The 20044-nt window shown below is 28.8% G+C and overlaps 1 protein-coding gene across 1 annotated transcript in view; it reads right to left on the bottom strand.

Moving 5' to 3' along the window:
• LOC100205213 (uncharacterized protein C05D11.1) overlaps nucleotides 1–19600 on the bottom strand; it is an 80029-nt gene extending 60429 nt beyond the window's left edge. The window contains exons 1-2 of the mRNA XM_065790628.1: nucleotides 19379–19600; nucleotides 640–722 (exon numbers count right to left, since the gene is read on the bottom strand). Coding sequence (XP_065646700.1) covers nucleotides 640–722; nucleotides 19379–19517 — 222 coding nt within the window. The 5' untranslated portion in view covers nucleotides 19518–19600. The remainder of the gene's footprint in view (nucleotides 1–639; nucleotides 723–19378) is intronic.
• Between the last annotated feature and the right edge of the window lie 444 nt (nucleotides 19601–20044).

Here is a 20044-nt window from a genome sequence, read left to right as displayed (position 1 = left end):
TTTTATAATTTGTGTCATACTCTCTTCAATGTTAATAATTTCAAAAAAGTTGAATTATTCCTATCATGTTTGATAGTTCTAATTGATCAAAAAACATTAACACTAACAAAAAATGAAACTGCTGATTTATGCTTAATGCTCAAACTTTGTTTTTGTTCTCCTGCAAAACTACCCAAAATGGAGATAGAACCTCTGCCCTCTAAGGCGACGATATATATATATAACTATTATTATTATTACTATTATTATATATAATAAAAGTATATACAAGTATACATTATTACTATATATTATTATTATATAAAATAAACATGTTATGGCGTATAGTTCTGGGTTATAAAAGTATGGGTCTTGGTTTTAAAAGAAGCACAACTACATCTTAAGTCTAAAAATATTGATCATTTTTAATAAAAACACTTCTAAATACAATTTTTTTAAAATCCTAAAAAAAAATTCAATTTAGTCTTTTAGTTTTAAAATTTTAAAAATCTGAAGCAATGCTTTTATTTTACAATATACAAAGTAATTTATATTGCTGTGTTAATATGATAATACAAAAACTTTAATCTTTATTAAATTTACTTAAACATTATATAGTAAAAATTATTTATTTCTTTAAAACAATTATATTCAGCAAACCTTATATGGGTATTCCTCACTTCCCATGAAAATGAGATGCTCTAAAGTATGAGGAAGACCATCATCATCATGTGCTTCAGTTGCTATAATAAAAAAATAAAAATATACTTTTTCTTTACTTTTCAATTCAATTTTATAATTGCTTATGGAAGTAATGCTGTAAAACTTTTGTTGCAACATTTTGTGAGAAAAAGTGCAAGTAATGTTTGTGATACAAGCATTGTTAATTCATAAATACACACCTCTAATAGAGGAACAATGTTTTTTTCTTTTAAATCTTTATTAAGTCAGAAAAATATTTAATAACAAAAATTTAAAACCATCAAATAATTTTACTTCGGCAACTTTTCTTATATTGAGAAAAGTGTTAAGATTGCATAGCTCAAAAAACAAAGTGAGTTATATATATCAAATCACCTAATGGTCCCCAATGTACCAGATCAAATTTGCTCCATATTTTGATCATCCGCATTTTTTATGAAAAAATCTTTTAAAAGTTATGATTGAATCATACTGAAAAAATTGAGAAAATTTGAATATCTAGAGCTTAAATTAAAACTTTTAGAGTCGACTAGTAAACTTTTGACAGATCATAACCTTTAAATAAAAAAGCTGATTATCTGAACTTTTGTACAGTAATTGTTTTTCACCCAAATAATCTGTTTTTGGAGGTGCTTTTGACTTATTTTAAGCAGTTTTTGAGTTATTGTACCATATATTAGAAAAATTTTGGAAACTTTAATGTGCTACATTTTAATACCTAGAGATAGGCAGTGTCGATTTTTTGTTACTTTTGTGTACTTAGGGTAACCACCTGTAGAAAAATCAAAATTATGCATTAAAAGTTAATTCAACACTTACAGCAACCTGTTAAAATATGATTTTTTCAATTTTCTCTTAAGTGATATAATCAGTGTCTTAATTTAATTTATTTGATATGATTTTGAAATATGTATTTAAATTTATGTAAATAATATAAATATAATGATATAATTTACACATGACTATAATTTGAATTGTTTATGCAACGCAAAGATCGCAAAAAGTGACCAACGGAGGCGTCCAATTACGTAGACCTGGGAGATGTGAAAATAAAAACAGATTGTAGATGGTGTCATTGAATAAAAAATAAAAATCATAAGAAAATATAAAATGTGTGGCAAGTCTTTTGTGAAGTAGAAAAACAAAGAATAGACAATAAGGGGGCATGGGGAGAAACAACTAACACTCTAGTCACTCTGCGTGTAGAACATATGCAACAAAAAACAAATATTTGATATACTGATTTTAGAGACTGTTGATGTCTACAGGTGTGATGGTGTAGTGCATTAGTATGTACCCTTTGGTTGTCTTGTATGGTCTCGTTATGTTTTTGTTCACTTTCAAATTGGGTGAATAGAAAGCTAAACACACTCACTCCTTGCGCTTATGGGCTAGCACATCAGAGCCAGACGTAAAACCTACAGAATGAATTTCAATCGATCGAATGCACACATTAGTCACCATAGGCCACAAGCTATCGCTCTTAGCCGAAGGAGCTGCTGCCCTGTGCTGGTGTGGAACGATGTGCTATGGAGTGAGATTTTAGATCCGAGCACATAGTCAGCGAGCGCTGATCCAACGTGCATTGTGGAGCTTCCGAATGAACGTGTGCATGAGTGTCAGCGTATTCATTAGATTATTGAGCGTCATAATCACATTCAGCAGAATAGCTTAATGTCCATTTTGTTGTTGTGGTGTACATTGGAAAAAGTCGGGGCTCACCAGCGACAAAGAATAAATTTGTTTGTTTATGCGACACAATGGTCGCAAAAAGTGACCAACGGAGCTGTCCAGTTACGTTGACCTGGGAGATGTGAAAATAGAAGTAGATTGTAGATGATGTCATTGGGTGAGAATCATAAATAAATGTAAAGACTATTTTGTAGGAGGAATAAAATTTTAGGACTCAGGGATAGGGTGAACAATAACTCACGCTCTAGTCATCCTAAACAAATGATAAAACAATGGTCTATGAGTCAATATAGATCAATATAGAGTCAATATAAGTCAATATAGATCCACTGGTTTATTAACGACAATCATGGCAAAAATTATCGCACCATACAAAAATAATAAAATAAGTGGATAACAAAATATTAAGTAAAACGATAAAAAATGATAGTAACGGCAATATAAAAAGAAAAAATAGGCTAATAAATGTGCTACTATTTATGGTCTAAACTCTAGATAATAAATTGAAAACTGATAATCATCTGTGTAAGATAAAAGTATACAAATGTCATTAATGTAACAAATTCATAATATAAAGCTCACAAAGCGCTATAATATGTGGGTGTAAGAGGTAAAAAAATGTTGGTGCCATGATAACCAATCAGAATTAAATAGTGGATAATGGGCCGAGACCTGCACTAACGCCACTTGTCAGGGGCGTGTCCTTGCAACAGATCTCACCGCCTGCACTCTTCGTCATGCTAGTAAATATTGCAATATAATAGAACTACACTACAAAAGCCAAAAATCCCAATCCCTATCCCAGTTTTTAATACAGCTACAACATTCTTAGAGATCTCATGAGGGTGGTCAGCATCAAGAGATGCCCGTGGTGTATAATTTACTCATAATATAATTTATGCATGACTATAATTTGAGTGTAGAACACTTCAATTGCGTTAAGAGTTAGTTTAAATCTAAATCTCAAGTTGAAGACTGTATCTATATTGGAAATATCTCCACTCAGAAATATAAGTAAAAACAACAAATTAGAATGTGGAAAGCAAAAATTTTAAAAACAAGTATGACAAACCTAGTAGCATCAGCATTCGATATAGATCCAAAACATATAGTACCGGAAAAAGAGTAAAAGTGTATAAACTATAATAATTTAGACTTTAAGATACAAAAAAAATTAAAAATAAGTTTGAAGGGAGAAATAGTTCAGTTATTCTCATTAACTTTTGATAGTTAGTCAAAAACTTGCAAAAAACATTTTCAGTTTAATAACATCTTGTTAAGGAAGCCTGAAAGTTGAAAAATGAGCAAAAAAAAAGGCAACCTTTGAAAGATATTGTTAAACAGAAAGTTGTTGAAATTTATGAATCTGAAGGGTTCTCGAGACGATGTCTTGAAAAAGAAATTTTTCTGTGCATATAAATAATGTAAAAATTCATAAACAAAAACGCTTAATATTAGTTCGTTTGAAGGAACTTCATCTGGAGTTTAAGAAGTTATACCCTAAACACAATGTTAGATTTAATACTGCATCACAGTGGACAGTAGTGGGCACATCAACTTAGCATTTTGATGATAAGGACAGTTTTTATATGTCCTTATCATCAAAATGCTAAGTTGATGTGCCCTGCTTTCTTATGGGTCTTATCTGATTTACTTAAGGGTCGTTTGATATATTACAAAGATTCGATGAAAGTATGTGTTTGTAATATAGATATTCAAAGCTGTATATTTTGTCTATATTCCAACTGCCCTGGTAAAGTAAATTTAAAGACTTACTTGGAAAATGTGTTTGAAAAGAATGACTTTGATTTTGACAATCAGATCACATACACACAATGGCTGTCAACTGACTGAACTGCACTTGTCACAGTCCAAGCAAACATTATTGAGTTTATCTAAACTATAAGTGAAACTTTATATGACGCCTTTTATATGACCCTTATATAACACAAATGCATTTTTTTTTTTTGACAGCTTGGCCACAGTTTTTTGCATATATTGATATTTTGCGTGTTTTAAAAATGCACTAAAAAAACGAAACTAATTTAGAGAAAATTGAAAATAAACAAACCATAAACTGAAAATGAAACAAACTTAACAAATGATAAAGTAAATAACTAGAAAAAAAAAAGCATAAAACCAATATGTCTTAATTTAGAAGAAATAGTTCTTAATTAATTTAAGTGTCTTAATTAATAGTTTAAACTTCATTAATTAACTTAATGTAAAAGTATTTCAACATACTTTAAAACTAATAATTGTTCATGTCGCCATGTTGATGTAGCGCATAGGTTGATTAATTGTGTCAATTATAAGACGCAACTGTTACATCAGCCTTGGTTGAGGGTTCAAATCCAATCAACAGACTTTTTTGTAATGTTTAATTTACTTTGCAGACACTAGAAAATATCAAAGTTTCAAACTTTTAAATAATTAAGTTTTGAAGTAATTAAGCTTGAATTAAATAACTTGGTAAATACATTGCATGCTTTAACAATTATTAATGGCACATAATATGTATTTTTATATAGGGTTTGCTCTTAAGATTTGTAATGAAAACCATGATGTTAATGTGAAGTTCATGCGAAGAAACGATTTAAATTTGAAATGAACAAATGATGCACAATCATGCCAGTTTTTGTCTATTTGACAAAGTAATATGTCAAATAATTGCTCCCTCCATTAAGGACAGAATTGCTTGTGACTGCAATCTTGCTAATAATGATTAGGACAGTATTATGAGTCTGAATCAGAGATAAAGAAATGAGTGTACTTGTGTTTCATGTTTTTTGCAATATAACTTTAGTTATTTTTTAGGCCTCCTTTCCTCCAGGTCTCCTTTTAAACTAAAAAATCATCACACTCAAAAGGCTAAAATTATGTCACAAGATAGAGTGTAGGTCTTTAAACTTTTTTGGTTGATTATTTATATATAAAACTTCCATAAAAAAAAAGTTTCATAATTTATTTCAACTGTTTGCGCTATTTTCTATGCCTGCAAAGTGAATGTAACTTATCATATTTTTCAAAAAAAGCAATACTTTTAACTGCTGCAAGTGTTAAACTAACTTTTAACACATAATTTTAATTTTTACCAAAAGTGGTTACTCTAAGTAAACAAAGTAAAAAAAAATTGGTACTGTCTGTTGGTAGGTATTGAACTGCAGCACATTAATGTTTCTAAAACTTATCCAAATCCAAATATTGTGTTATTTAGCAAATTTGAGGAACAAAAAACTTAAAAATTGTTAAATGTCAGCTAAAAATAACTACAAAAATGAATTATTTGGGTAAAAAACTATTACTGTGCAAATTTTCAGGTGATCACCTTTTTTTATTTACAAAACTATGCTCTACATACTGAAATAACATAAATGGTCAATTAGGCTTAAATTTTCAGGATTGTGTTTTTTTTGTAGATGGTCAAAATTTGAGCAAATCTGAGCTGGTACTCTGGGGCATTTTCAAAAAAACTGATTTTATATGGAATAACCCAATTATAAAATACACTCCTATGTTATCCTTATTTTGAGATTATATGATGACAACAGTTATTATTTTTAGTAAATTATAATAAATAAATAATAAACTATTTTTATTAGGTATTTTTATTATTATGCTTGTTTACTAAAAATGTCAGTGATGTAACCTTAGGGTTTTATCCTTTTGCCTTTGGCAGTGTCGTGGCTAGTGAGTGGGAGACCTCATCCCAAAAGCTGTCATGAGGGTACCAAAATCTTAAAAAATTTTCCACTAGTATTACTTAAAATAAAAAAAAAGGCTTCTTAAATTTTCAAAAGGGCCCCTAAATTTGCAACCAATTTAAAAAAGTTTATAACATTATTGGGACGACAATAATGTTATAAACTTTTTTATAATAAGTTATGCAAAAAATAATAAGAACAAAAAAAAAAAAAAAAAAAATTCACATGCTAAAAGGCTCATGAAAATTTTGAAACCTGGAAAGTTTGAGTACTTCTTACCTTTCTCAATATATTTGAAAACATTAATGAATGTTTTTAACTTTCATGAATGTTTTCAATCATGTATTATAAAACTTATATAACAAGTATTCAAATTTGCAAAAAAATTTTTAGTGTGTGATTTTAAAGATAATAAATGTCAAGTTTATGTTTCTCATATTATATAAATGTTACTGATATGAAAAATGTCATTTTTTTGTGACTAAATATTTGGTGCCAGATTTATTTTAGAAACACTAAGCATTTACTAAATTTATTCATTACATTCACTACATTATTAACTGCATTCATTACATTAGTAGTTCAAACATATATAACATTACCAATAAGACATTAACAAAAAGAACATTTCTATTGCATGCCTTAAGTTAAAACTTAAATAAATATCTACTTCAAGTCATCGCACCAATGAGGAGTCCAAAAAAGGACTCTAGATTTGAAAGTCAAAAAAAGACTATTTCTTCCTGGTTTTAGGTATCAAGGAGCACTAAACATGTAAAAAAGCTTATGGACTACTTTTGAGAAAAAAATTAGACTTAGGCTTGAGGAATAATCAATTTTTGAATGCAGAGTCGTTATGTAAAATGCAAGTCTTTATGTTTTTGAATTTTTCTTATGTAAAATGACAGCGAAGATTCCAAAACTCCATGACTAAAGGCTTAAAAACAATAAGTTCCAAGTTATAAAATTTAATTTTTTTCTTATTGCAGATTATAAGTCAACCAACATTTTTAATGCAGAGTCTCCAAGTTTTCTTACTTGCACCACTACCATTTTCTCTTGAGGCTGCTATCTCTCTACATGGTGTTACCCAAATTACTAATTTTATCTGACAAACATTTTTTGTCTAATCTCTGCCTAAGACTATGGCTGATTTTCTTGTCTTGTAAGAGCCATACCGCATATCCATTTGATCATCATCTTCTTTGTCAACAAATACTACACTAAATAAATACTAAAGTTTATATAAATATGTTAGGATATTGTATGTCAGGATCTAAATAAATATAGATAAAAACTTATATATGTTTAAATGCATATATATCTATATTATGTATGTATAAATGCCCATATGCATAAATGCGTATGCAATGCATATGCATAAATGCGCATTTTACCTCCTGGATCTAAACCACCTGGATCCAAGCTTTTATTTTTTTTCTTCAGTTTTAACTCAAGCCTCATTTTTCAAATTATTTACCTTCACATTTTTCACCATCACCATTTTTCATATTTTTCACCTTCAGCTTTTTTACCATCTTGAGCAGTTGCTTTGTTACACAGTAAACATTTATTCATAATTTTACAAGAACATCTTTCTAAAGAACAAATGTCCTCTTACTATTGCAAGAAGCCAGTGTAAAAAGGTCCTGTCTGATATTAAGCTGTTATTCTCAGTTTACTAAACTTTATGTTTTGTCTGAGATGCTCGATTCTAAAGTCATTTGGAAAGTTTTCAACAGTGTCATTAACTAAAGTAAGTCTAACATTTTTGATTTTTTTAACATCTTTACTTCCAACAAGGCTGCAAGCAACCACTATTAGATTTGGAAGTTACTGTAAGAAAAAAGATGAACATTATAAAGCAAGATAACAATTAACAGACAACTTAAAAAACAGCAAATTATATGAATCAGGAAAACAAGATAAAGGAAGCAAATTCCAAAGAACTGATGTTTGAGGAAAAAAACTAGACAAATAAGAATTTTAGGAGCAATTAGGAACAGTCAAAGTAAAACGATGACACTTAATTGAATGTTGAGTAGCACGAAAATGAATTTTAGTAGATGGCACAAGACAAGCTAGCTCTTTAGAGCACCACCCATTATAATATTTATAAAAAAACAACGAGAAGCAACATTACAACAACTTGATAATGGTTGAAGGTTGGTTGCAAAAGCAGGTCCAACTATGTTTACAATGCATTTTTGCATTTTGTCTAAAAGAGAAAGGGCATCATTTGAAGATTCACTCCAGGTATGGCAACAGTATTCCATACAAAGACAGATTTGAGATTCATATAGATAAAGAATAAAATCCGGAGTAAAAAAGTGGCAAACACGATAAAGAAATGCAATCTTAGCAGATGTTAACTTGCAATGAATTCGATATATGGTTTCCAAGAAAGATCAGAAGTAAGTGTTAATCCTAGAAGAGGAAGGGTAGATGACTCATCAAGTACATTACTGTTCATAAGTATAGGATAATCTAAACAGTTGTGATAATGATTAGCTGAAAAAAATTAAGTTTTATTTGAGTTAAAATTCACCAGCCACTGAATGCCCCATGCTGTAGCAAAAGTGAGATCCCTTTCAAACTCAAATGCCCCCTTCAAGCGATCAGAGAGTTTTGGCTTCTTAACAAGATAAAAATAAATGGTAGTATCATCAGCGAATAATGCCATCATAGATTTCTAGGAGATCATTAATGTAAATTAAAAAAGAAAAGGGCCAAGGATAAAAATTTTATTGAAGGCTTTAGAAATGTCAAGAGGGATGGCCTTAATCTCTCCACATTTATATGGTGCACAATAAAACCTTCATAACGTTAACAAATCAGCAGCAGAACAAGAAGATCGAAATACAAACTGATGATCAGATAGTAAGTTATTAGATACATGATGAGAAATTAAGTGTTTGTTAATTAAAGACTCAAAAACCTTGCTTATGAAAGAAAAAAGACTAATGGAATGGTAATTAGATGAGTCAGATTGCTCTCCAGAGTTCTTGAAAATAGGAATAAAATATGCCGCTTTCCAGTAAGCTGGAAAACAAGACTCTGATAAGCACTTTTAAATAGTTTTGAAAGTATATATGACAGCACCAGAAAACACTTCTGCAAGACTATAACAGAAAGCCTTCCTGGGAAACACGTGCAATGGCACGCCTTATTTATCATGTTTAAAGTAATTTTTTTATGTTAGCACACGATTGCGCGCTTTGTTCAACATGTTTAAAGTAACTTTTTTAGACACACTGATTACAACAGCTTGCATTTTTTAACTTTTAAAGCGTTTTAATAATTCGCTGCAAAAAGCTCAACTTATCTATTGAGAACAAAAAAGCAATACTAAAAAAAAGGAAACAAAATTGTAATGAAATAACAAACTATAACTAAATAAACTAGAAAAATTTAATAATGGTGGTTGTTATATTTAGCTACAGAATTTAATAAGTCAAGGAAAAAAATTTTTTATAACAAAAATTTTATAATTTTTAAAACAACAATTGAAAGTTTTTACGAAACTAATTTGCTATGTAAAGTGTACACAAAATAAGTGTGAAAGTAATAAAATAACTAAATAAAGGTCATCAACTTTTATTCAGAACTAAGTATTAAATTTAATACAGGGTAATTCCGCATCAAATAAAAATTTAGGAAATTTTGAACCATGGGTCTTCAAATTTTTTAAATACTTCTTTTGTCGTTGCATCTTAAGAAGAAAAGTTAACACAAAATCAGCTAAAAATGTTGAGCGGTTTACAAGATACTGCAATTTTAATATTGACCTGGTTTCCCAAAATGACCCAGTTTTCATAACATTCTGAAAAAACATTTTTCTTAAAAAAATAAGAAATAAAAATGGCAAAAATAAGAAAATAAACATATATGTTTTTTTGATGCTGAATGCAATAAATGTACTAAAATGCTGAAATATAAAAGGAACATGCTTAAAATTTAATAAAACAACTAGTTTCTATAAACCAACTTTGGGGCCCAATATCTCAAAACACCCTCATCAATTTTTTTTTTTTTTTTGCTGTTAATATTTTTAGCTGCTTATAATCTTACTAGGCACAAAAAATCTGGAAAAACAACTGAAACATTTGGAACTTTAATTTCAAAGATATCAAATTTTCAATAAATTATTTTAAAAACTTGCAAATAGAATTGTGTAAAATATTAAATTTAGTTTATAGACTCCTTTAAAAAACAAAAACAATTTTGTTATATTTAAGGAAGTCTTAATTATTTGATAATTTAGTTATTTGATCTTAACAACTGAAAAAAACATTCTGTTTTGTTTTTATATAAAAACTGATTAAATGTGATATTAATGTGCATTTGTTTTTAAAATTTTGACAACTTGTAAAAGTTTATAACAACTAGTTTATAAAAAGTTATAGAACAACATTTATTGGTAAAATTTTGTTTAAATTTTAACAAATTAACAATTTGATGTATATATAGATTGTATATATATAAATATATCTATAAAGAAAATTAATAATATCTATCAGTGTAAAAAATTATACAACAGAGGGATTCTGAAAAGGTTTGAATTATTTCTATATTAAGTTCTTTTTTTTTTTTACTAAAAATTAAATAGGAAAGAAGAATTCTCTTTTTTTTAGGAAATACATTCATACTAAGTAATTTATTATAAGATGTGTTCTATTGGCTTAATGACATCAGATGCATGCAAAGGCCAACAAGATGTTATTGAAACTTTAAGCAATGAAGAAAAAATAACTATATCATTACGCTGTAACATTGAACTATCAAACTTAACAATATTATGTGAAAAACATACTACAAAATATTTGAAAATGTATCCTATATGGCAGAAACCATGCTGTGATCCATTCAATAAACATACAAAGAAAATCACAAGTAAGTAAAAGTGGAATTTAAATATTTTAATATATATTTTTTTAATTTGTATTTTCCAAAACATAAACAATTAAAATTGTTTAAAACATTTTGTTTTAAACAATTGTGCAGATAAGCTTTATACAATCAGAATATAATATAACTTATATATAACTATATATATAACTTTCAGAAAATCTCAAAGTAGTTACAATACTTTTTACAATTACTTTTAGAAAATCTCAAAGTAGTTACAATAAATGAATCACAAATCATGATGAGAAGTAGTTTAAATATTGCTCCTGGGAAAAAACTTTGCAAACCTTGTTAGCAAAAGATTGCCAGAAAAGCAGATCTTAAAGAACAGAAGCTAAGTCAGGGTGAACAAGATGAGGATTTTCTAATATCATCATTCAAATCAAAAAGACAGGAGATCAATGAAGAACTTGAAAATTTTAATATACCTCCTGTAAAATCTCATTCAAAGTCATCAAAACATATACTCTCGAAGGAAAGCGAAAAGTTGCGCGCATCAATGAAATGGTAAATAACAGTACTAGAAAAACTGAAAGTCAATTCAATGTTCCCTCAAAACTGTGTTATAAAACAAATAACATGAAAAAGAAGGCTGAAAACTTTGATGAAATTATGAGCTTGATAAAAGAAAAAATTCTATGTTCTGACAAAAGGACTATTGTTCAACTTGTAACACTGGCATACCCAAGTTGGTCAATATTAGAAATACAAAATAACTTTGCAGTTACAGAATACCAAGCAAAAATGGCTAGCCAATTTTTTAATAAAAAAGGATTGTTAGCTATCTCTCCATTGTATAAAGGTAAAGTCTTACACAAAGTAATAGAAGATTCTGTTAAATTTTTTTATGATTCAAGTGATTTATGTAGAACTAAGTCTGGAAAAAAAGATTATGTTAGCATTCAAAAGAACATCCTTAAGCAAAAAAAACTACTTTTGTGTAATTTAAAGGAACTACATGTATTATACCAAGAAAACAATCCAGAAATACAAATAAGTTACTCAAAACTTGCTTCACTTAGACCAAAGTGGTGCATTTTGCCAGGTGCAAGTAATACACATTCTATTTGTGCTTGCTCTTATCACCAAAATGCCATATTGCTAGTAGATGCCTTAAATATTGGACTAAAGTATAAGGACTTGTGCTTTCGAAAACTGTTTGCTAAGTAGAAAACAAAGAATGTATGCTTGCACAGTGTGATAATTGTCCTGGTAAAGAACCCAAATATTTGTATCACCAAATATTTGTATCACCAAATATTTGTATGAGATTTTTGGAGAGTACGAAGATAATTTTGAGATACACTACAAGCAATGGCAAACTACTGATTGTGCAACACTATTGAGTTTAACAGCAGGCGTTCCAACAGTTGTTAAACTGTTAGTATCTTGTTTTGAAAAGCTACAAGCTCATTCTTTTATTACTCACTGTCAATCACAGTACCTTAACCAACTAAAACAAAATATAGATCAATCGAACATTATCATTATTGGTGACTTTGTTGAAAATTATGCTTTTGTAGCCCAAGATGAAATACAAAGCTATCATTGGAACACCAAACAATGTTATTTACATTCATTAGTGATATACTATAAAGATAATAAAGGTGTACTGAAACATATTTCTTACTGTCTTATATCAGACAACATTACACATGATGTAATTTATGTGTACAAAATATTCCAACTAATCATACCAATATTAAAAATAAAATTTTCTAATCTGTCCAAATTACATTTAATCACTGATGGTTGCGCAGGACAGTACAAAAATTGTAAAAGCTTTTACAATCTATGCCAACTAGAAAGCAAATTTGCCCTTAAAGTTGAATGGAACTTTTTTGCCACATCCCACGGAAAGTCACCAAGTGATGGGATTGGCAGTACTGTAAAAAGGTAAACAGCACAAGAATGTTTAAAAACAAATTCTCACATCAGAAGCTATGTATGAATTTTGTATTGAGAAAATCAAGGTTGTTAACTTCATTTACTTCAAAGGGATTGGACTTACAATTGCAACGTGAAGAGCAAAAAGAAAGGTACACCGGTGTAACAACTCTACCTGGTACTTGTAGCTTCAATTTATACATCTTGGAGATAACAGGGTTGGGGCAAAGAGGTGTAGTACACGAATTATACAATAATCGACAATCTTAAAAAAAACAAGATATATTTCAACTTGATACTGTCACTTTAGAAGGTTATGTAGCTGTAGTCTATGATGATAAGTGGTGGATCGGCATTGTAACTGAAACCAACCTAGAAGAAGTTGATGCTAAAGTTAAGTTTCTTCACCTAAAAGGTCCATCAATCTGTTTTAACTGTCCTGAAAGAGACAACTACTGTTTTATTCCCAACACCAATATATTGAAAAACCATCTGTTCCACAAGCTTGCTCTAGTTCCGGAAGAAACTAGTGTTTGAAAATGCTGAAATAGAAGAAGTACAAGTAAAATGGGAACAATATTGTGAACTATTACAAACACAGTCAAAATAACCTACATCTTTAATACCTTTAAATAATCTTGTATATTTAAGTAACTTTTTAAATTACGATAAACTTATTTTTATTTTATTTACAAATATTTTTTGGGAATTCCTTGAAAAGTAATACATCTTTGAAATTAAAGTTCCATATATTTCAGTTGTTTTTCCAGTTAGATTTTTTGTGCCTAATAAGTTCAAAATCAGCTGAAAATATTAACAGCAAAAAAAAAAAAAAATTGACAGGGGTGTTTTGAGATATTGGGCCTTAAAGTTGATTTATAGAAACTAGTTGTTTAATTAACTTTTAAGCATGTTTCTTTTATATTTCAGCATTTTAAGTACATTTATTGAATTCAGCATCAATAAAACATTAGATATGTTTATTTTCATATTTTTACCATTTTTATTTCTTATTTTTTTAAGAAAAATGTTTTTCAGAATGCTGTGAAAACCAGGTCATTTTGGGAAACCAGGTCAATATTAAAATTTTAGTATCTTGTCAACCGCTCATCATTTTTAGCGGAAATTTTGCATGCAATATTTTTTTATAATTAGGAATAATGTGTCAAAATATAACACAAAAAGAAGACACATGATTCAATGGACTGGGTAATTTGATGTGGAATTACCCTACAATAATAAAAGAAGATAAGATATCTCAAAGAAATTAATTTATTCCTGTGGTCATCTAATAAAATTTCGAACATTTGCTTTGGTGGTACCCACAAGCTTGCGCACAGAATAACAATCAAAACTATTTGATACTTTTTTAATGACATTTTTAAATCTTTAACGTTTCTGCATTGCTTTTTTTTTTTCAATTTTCAATTAATACTTACAAATTACTTTGCAATAATTTTCAATTCTGTGTAGTTTGAAGGATTTGCTATTTTAAACATAATTTTCAAGTCAATTTGTTTATACTATCCCATAGCCAGTTTTTAATGACATGATGATAAATCAGGTGAAAACACATATTTATTATTATATGATTTAGTAAAAGGTAAAAGACATTTTGAAAACACTCTTTAACACATATTTTACCAGAAAGTGTGGAATCAGAATAGTAGGGTGCTAATTTTTTTGCATATCTACAAATAGCTTGCCAAATTAAAGCCTCTTAAGCAAACTTATCATGTTTTGTGTATTTATGTTTCTTATCTGCTTTTCCTCTATATTTGTGCCTTTTAATAGACAACACCATGAATTTGCTGATGATCGTACTTCATATAAGTTTTATCATCTTCAATAATTTAGAACTTTTTAGAAATGTACTTGTCATAGAACTTTCTTCAGCAGGTTCTTGCACTTTTATTTTAAATTTCAGAACGGTTAGGCACTTTCGTGATTTGAAAGCTTGAAAAACATGTTTATTTCAAACTTTTACAACCAAACTATGAAAAAATTCTTATCTTTTTGCATATTCCTTTAGTGAGAGACTTGGATTATTCATAAAACTATTAACAGTTTTCTAACCAGTTTTATATCTTGAAAAACCTCCTTTCCATTACCAGATTTGCATTTAATTGATTTTGTTTAGGAAAAACGTTAAATAACATGACTAACGATGTAAGGATTTATTTGCAACTTTTCTGCTATTGAATTGTAGCTTCTATTTGGATTTTCCAAAAATTTGTGCAAAATATTTTTCCTAACATCTTTTTTTTGTCATTTTATAAACTTATTTTAAGTTAAATGAGAAAACTAAAACATTTTTTTGAAATTGTTATATGTTGCCAACTAAATACAAACACAATTAAAAATATATTAATACAATCACTGAAAAAAAATTATGTGTTTACTCTTTCGCAATTATTTCGTTCACATGCTTTACTCAAGAACTATGAGAAACTTTGTTAACTTTTTTTCTTATATTTAATAGTTTCCATGTCTTTTAGTTTTTAAAAATGTTTTTGCTATATATGACATTTTTCTCAAAACTTATATAATAGGAAAATCAGAACATAAATTTTTATTTATTTGTAAAATATATTATTTGATTAATAAATTTTGTAATGACGGAGGAAATTAAATAAAAGAATACCATAGTTTTCTTTTTAAATGTATTTATGTTTTTGTCTGAAATTGTTTCCTTTGCTTTGCCCAATTTTTAATGTTAAGACGAATTACTAAAGAAAATGCACATAACAATGGTTCTGTTTGAAAAATTATATTTATAAACTTAAAAAAAGGTTTTAAAAAGGCTCCTAAAAGTTTTGTTTAAAAAGTTCAGTAATATAACAACGCAGATTTTGAAGTGTCAATAGCAAAAGTTCATCAGGAAATAAACTATCAGGTTTAGTTGCACAATTTAGAGAACCCAAGAAAAGTGCAGATTATTTCAATGGGGGTAGTGAAAACAACCACATATTTTATATTTGAACATGAGTATTGAGTTTTTACTATTTTTTATGAAAAACTTGTTAAAAAATAAAATAAATTTTTTTTTACAAATAAATAGCAATTAGTTGTCATGCTTTCCTGTGCATTAATAAAAACAAATTTTAAAGTTGTCCTTATTTACAGCAGAAATAATAGAGTATTTACTAAATATACTGACTGACAAAAGTTGCGAATAAATTGTATATCGAAAAAAGTTTATGTAACTGTTATATTCTTATCTGCTTGTATTAATTATGGTAGTGGAAAGTAACAAACATCTTTAAAAAAAAAAGAAAGCAAAAACAGTAAAATATTTAGGTATATTTTTTTTTGACAAACTTTTTCTTTTTTTAATTTTCAATTTTTTTGTTGCTTTTTTTGTTTAGATTTCCATTTTGTATAGTAATAATTTCCTAACATCGAGTATTGCTGATTTATATGTTTACTTTGCCGGAAATTCTTAAAATGCTTACTATATAAAAACATAGTTGTCTAAATTACTTTAAACATGGATGCATAAGATGTGCTACCGCACGCGCTTCCGAGAAGGCTTGTAAAAGGTATTTTGTTCGGACCACAAGCTATAGAAGAGTCTAAGTGGGAAATCACTTAAGATATCGGTGCAGGAGGGATGTCAAGCAATGGAATGAAGAAGAATAAGATAATAGTTTTAGAGAGATTAAACAGTAATCAGAAGCACCTAAGGGTGAATGCGTAGAATCTGAGCACTGACTAGGATCAGAAACATAAGTTGAGTAGAGAAGGCAAATGATTCGAATTGTCTGGAAAGTGAGTTGGAAAGTTGACTGTTTGTGTTTGAGAAAGGCAAAAGTTGTGGGCATTAACGCCTGCAGAGTCACTGACACTAGAGCCAAGCCATTCAGTATGATGAGCATTAAAGTCACCAGTTGAACTCAAATTAGTCTCACAATGAGCAAGTAGCAGACCTACTTGCTCTTTGTGAATTTTGCAAGAGATAATACCCAACAGAAAAAAAAGTTACTTCAAAGACCACAAATATTAGTAAATGATAGATTAAGAGAAATTGGTGATGATGATAGTTTTCTGTGTTCTATAGTTTTTTATACTTTAATCATTTTTTAAATTGATTAAAGGACGTGAGTCAAAGCACTCAATTTAATCTCTAATTCATAGGTCTGATCTTATTACTTCTCAGAATAAGGAAGAGTTATCTGCAAAGAACTTTTTCTCTAACTTGACTTATAAATCTAATGGCCATTTTTTTCCTGCCATTCCAGTTAAACAGATTAACCAAGATTAGACATCCAAACCATTCTGGCTATCAATGCTAACATTAATTCTCAATTAAACTCTTTTACTACTTGTGGTTCAGAAAAGATTTTTATCATAGTCTTTCAAAAGTGTTAATAACTGCTCAATAAGTAGTTTCATTTTTAAAAAACTCTAGTAAACACTCTGTAAACACTCTCTAACAATCCTACAATTAGTTTTCATAATTTTATTAGTTTCTTTACATAAGGTTTTGAGATTACTAAACTATTTTTTTATAGTTTTTACAATAATATTCTGCCTGAAAATCTTACATCTAGGGCTCCATTTGCTGACAAATCAATAGGGCTCCATTTGCTGACAATTCAACTTTACACTTTTTTCTTGACAAAAAAAATCTTTGCTTTTTGATCGCTTAGAACAAGCAGCCAATTTTCAATCTGATCTCTCTACTGTAACAGCTTTGGGTAAGCAGTGGCTTGTTGATTTTAACTCCAACAAAACATTTACAGCTAACAACTATTACAATATTGTTGAAATTCCTATATTGACGAATAACAACCCTCTCACTTTCAAGGTCCAAAAGCACATTATAAATGTAGTTTTTTCTAGTAACTCATAACATAATAGTGGTTGCTTGCAACTAGCTATCAACCCTTGCTAAATCTTATAATTTTGCCAGGGCTAAAGCCTACTTTTTTTCTTTTTTTTCTCGACATCTTCACTTCCAACAAGGCTGCAAGCAACCACTATTAGAGTTGAAAGTTACTGGAAAGAAAAGATGAAGTTTATACAGCAAGATAAAGATTGACAGACAACTTAAAAGATTGCAAATTATATGAATCAGGAAAGCAAGATTAAGGAAGCGAATTCCAAAGAACTGTTGTTCAAGGAAAAAAACTAGACAAATAAGAATTTTTGGAGCGCTTAGGAACAGTCACAATAAAAGGATGAGACTTTTACTATGACTGTTATGAATTTTAGATGGTACGAGAGACGCTAGCTCATTTAGAGCAGTTCCCAATATAGTATTTATAGAAAAGATAAAGAGAAGCAGCATTATGACAATGTGATAATGGTTGGAGGTTGGCTTCAAGAGCAGGTCCAACTATGTTTACAATACGTTTTTGCACATTGTCTAAAAAAGAAAAGACATCATTGGAAGATCTGCCCTGGATATGACAACAGTATTCCATACAAGGACGAATTTGAGATTTATAAAGATAAATAATAGAATCCGGAGTAAGAAAATAGTGAGCACAATAAAGAGATGAAACCTTAGCAGATGCTAATTTTGCAATTGATTTGATATATGGTTTCCAAGAAAGATCAGAAGTGAGAGTTATTCCTAGAAGATGAAGGGTACATGACTCATCAAGTACATTACCATTCATAAATATAGGAAAATCTAGCTTATTGCAATAACAATTAGCTGAAAAAAATGAGTTTTATCTGAATTAAAGTTTACCAGCCACAGTGAGCCCCATGTTGTAGCAGAAGTGAGATCTTTTTCAAGCTCAAATTGATCAGAAATAACATCAAAAAGAGTGCAGTCTTGAGATGAAGGAGAGCAATATAGAAAAAAAAGAAGACAATAGATGTGGCGTTAATCAAAAGCACATAAAAGAATAGTCTGTGGATTTAAACCTAGTTTCCAGACAAATGGGTGAATTCTTACGAATGTAAATGCCCTGGCCAAGCATTGCAGTTTGCATAAAGTATCATTTTTAGCAGTGGCTGAGGCCGGGACTCTGGTCACTTATTAGACTCTGCATCCTTGCTTTGCACACAACTAAAAATGTCTAAATTTTAATTGTTTTTATTTTTATTTTTGGGAAATGGCTTCATTATGTAAAACGAATGAGTCATTTTATATAACAAATTATTTTTTTCTCACTCTGAGCGTGTCTATGAGTCAACTTATAATAATTTAATAATGCCTACTCCTTGGTTAGTTGATATATATAAAATCAAAGCATTGAAATTAATAAAAAAAGATATTTATTTTTTAGTTTGATAGGCAATAATGCCATTAGAGTTTTAGTGTAATTTTTTCAAAAAAAAAACTTAAGCACAAGTGAGAGCAATTTTTTTAAATTCTAACATTTTATATGCGATTTTTTGTTTATATGCAATTCAGCATTAAACTATGAGACATCATGTTATGCTTCAAGAGTTTTTTGGTCCCTTTGACTTCCCCTATTCCTTCTCTTTGTTTCCTTCAGTAATTAATCATACTTTAAAAAAATTTAAAATTTTAGATTATTATTTACCTAAACAAAAGTATCCATTAACAATAGGTCCATCCACAAATCCAATGCAAACTGTAAACCCTGTCTGTTTGGATCGATATTTTTTTACAGGGATTATTCCAGACACAACTGCAGTAGAAAGAAGTTCATAATTTTCCATAGTTATAAAGGTTAAACAGTCACTTGGTATGCTTTCCAAAATGTTTATTATGAAAAATTATGTCTTGAATATTTATAAAAAACAAAAACAAAAAATTATTATTGTTATAACTATTTCTTTTTTAAAAACTCTACTATAATGTATAATTTATATACTGTTAAAAAGCCAAACAATGCAATGTATAAAACTAGAATATGCAATGGTAAAATCTTAGCATATCTATTAATACTAGAATATGTTAAGAGTATACAGTACTCATATATTCAGTATGTAACTGAATATAAACTAAGTATGTACAATTATGAGAAATTAATAGAATAATAATAGAAGTAAATACTAGTAATACAACTAAAGCTCTCAAGTAAGAGCTTTAGTTACCAGATATTTATTATAATCTAGTCAGCTTTACATACTCCGTTGTCATCATAATCTAGATTTTAGCAACAATAATGTTTTCAAAGGCTTTGCCAAAGCTATCCAATTTACTTAAGAAAATTTTTGTTTGATATACAAATATTCTTTATACA

This window comes from Hydra vulgaris, chromosome 02, assembly GCF_038396675.1.
Source record: "Hydra vulgaris chromosome 02, alternate assembly HydraT2T_AEP".
Lineage (NCBI taxonomy): Eukaryota > Metazoa > Cnidaria > Hydrozoa > Anthoathecata > Hydridae > Hydra > Hydra vulgaris.
This window is presented reverse-complemented; position numbering and strand designations above follow the sequence as displayed.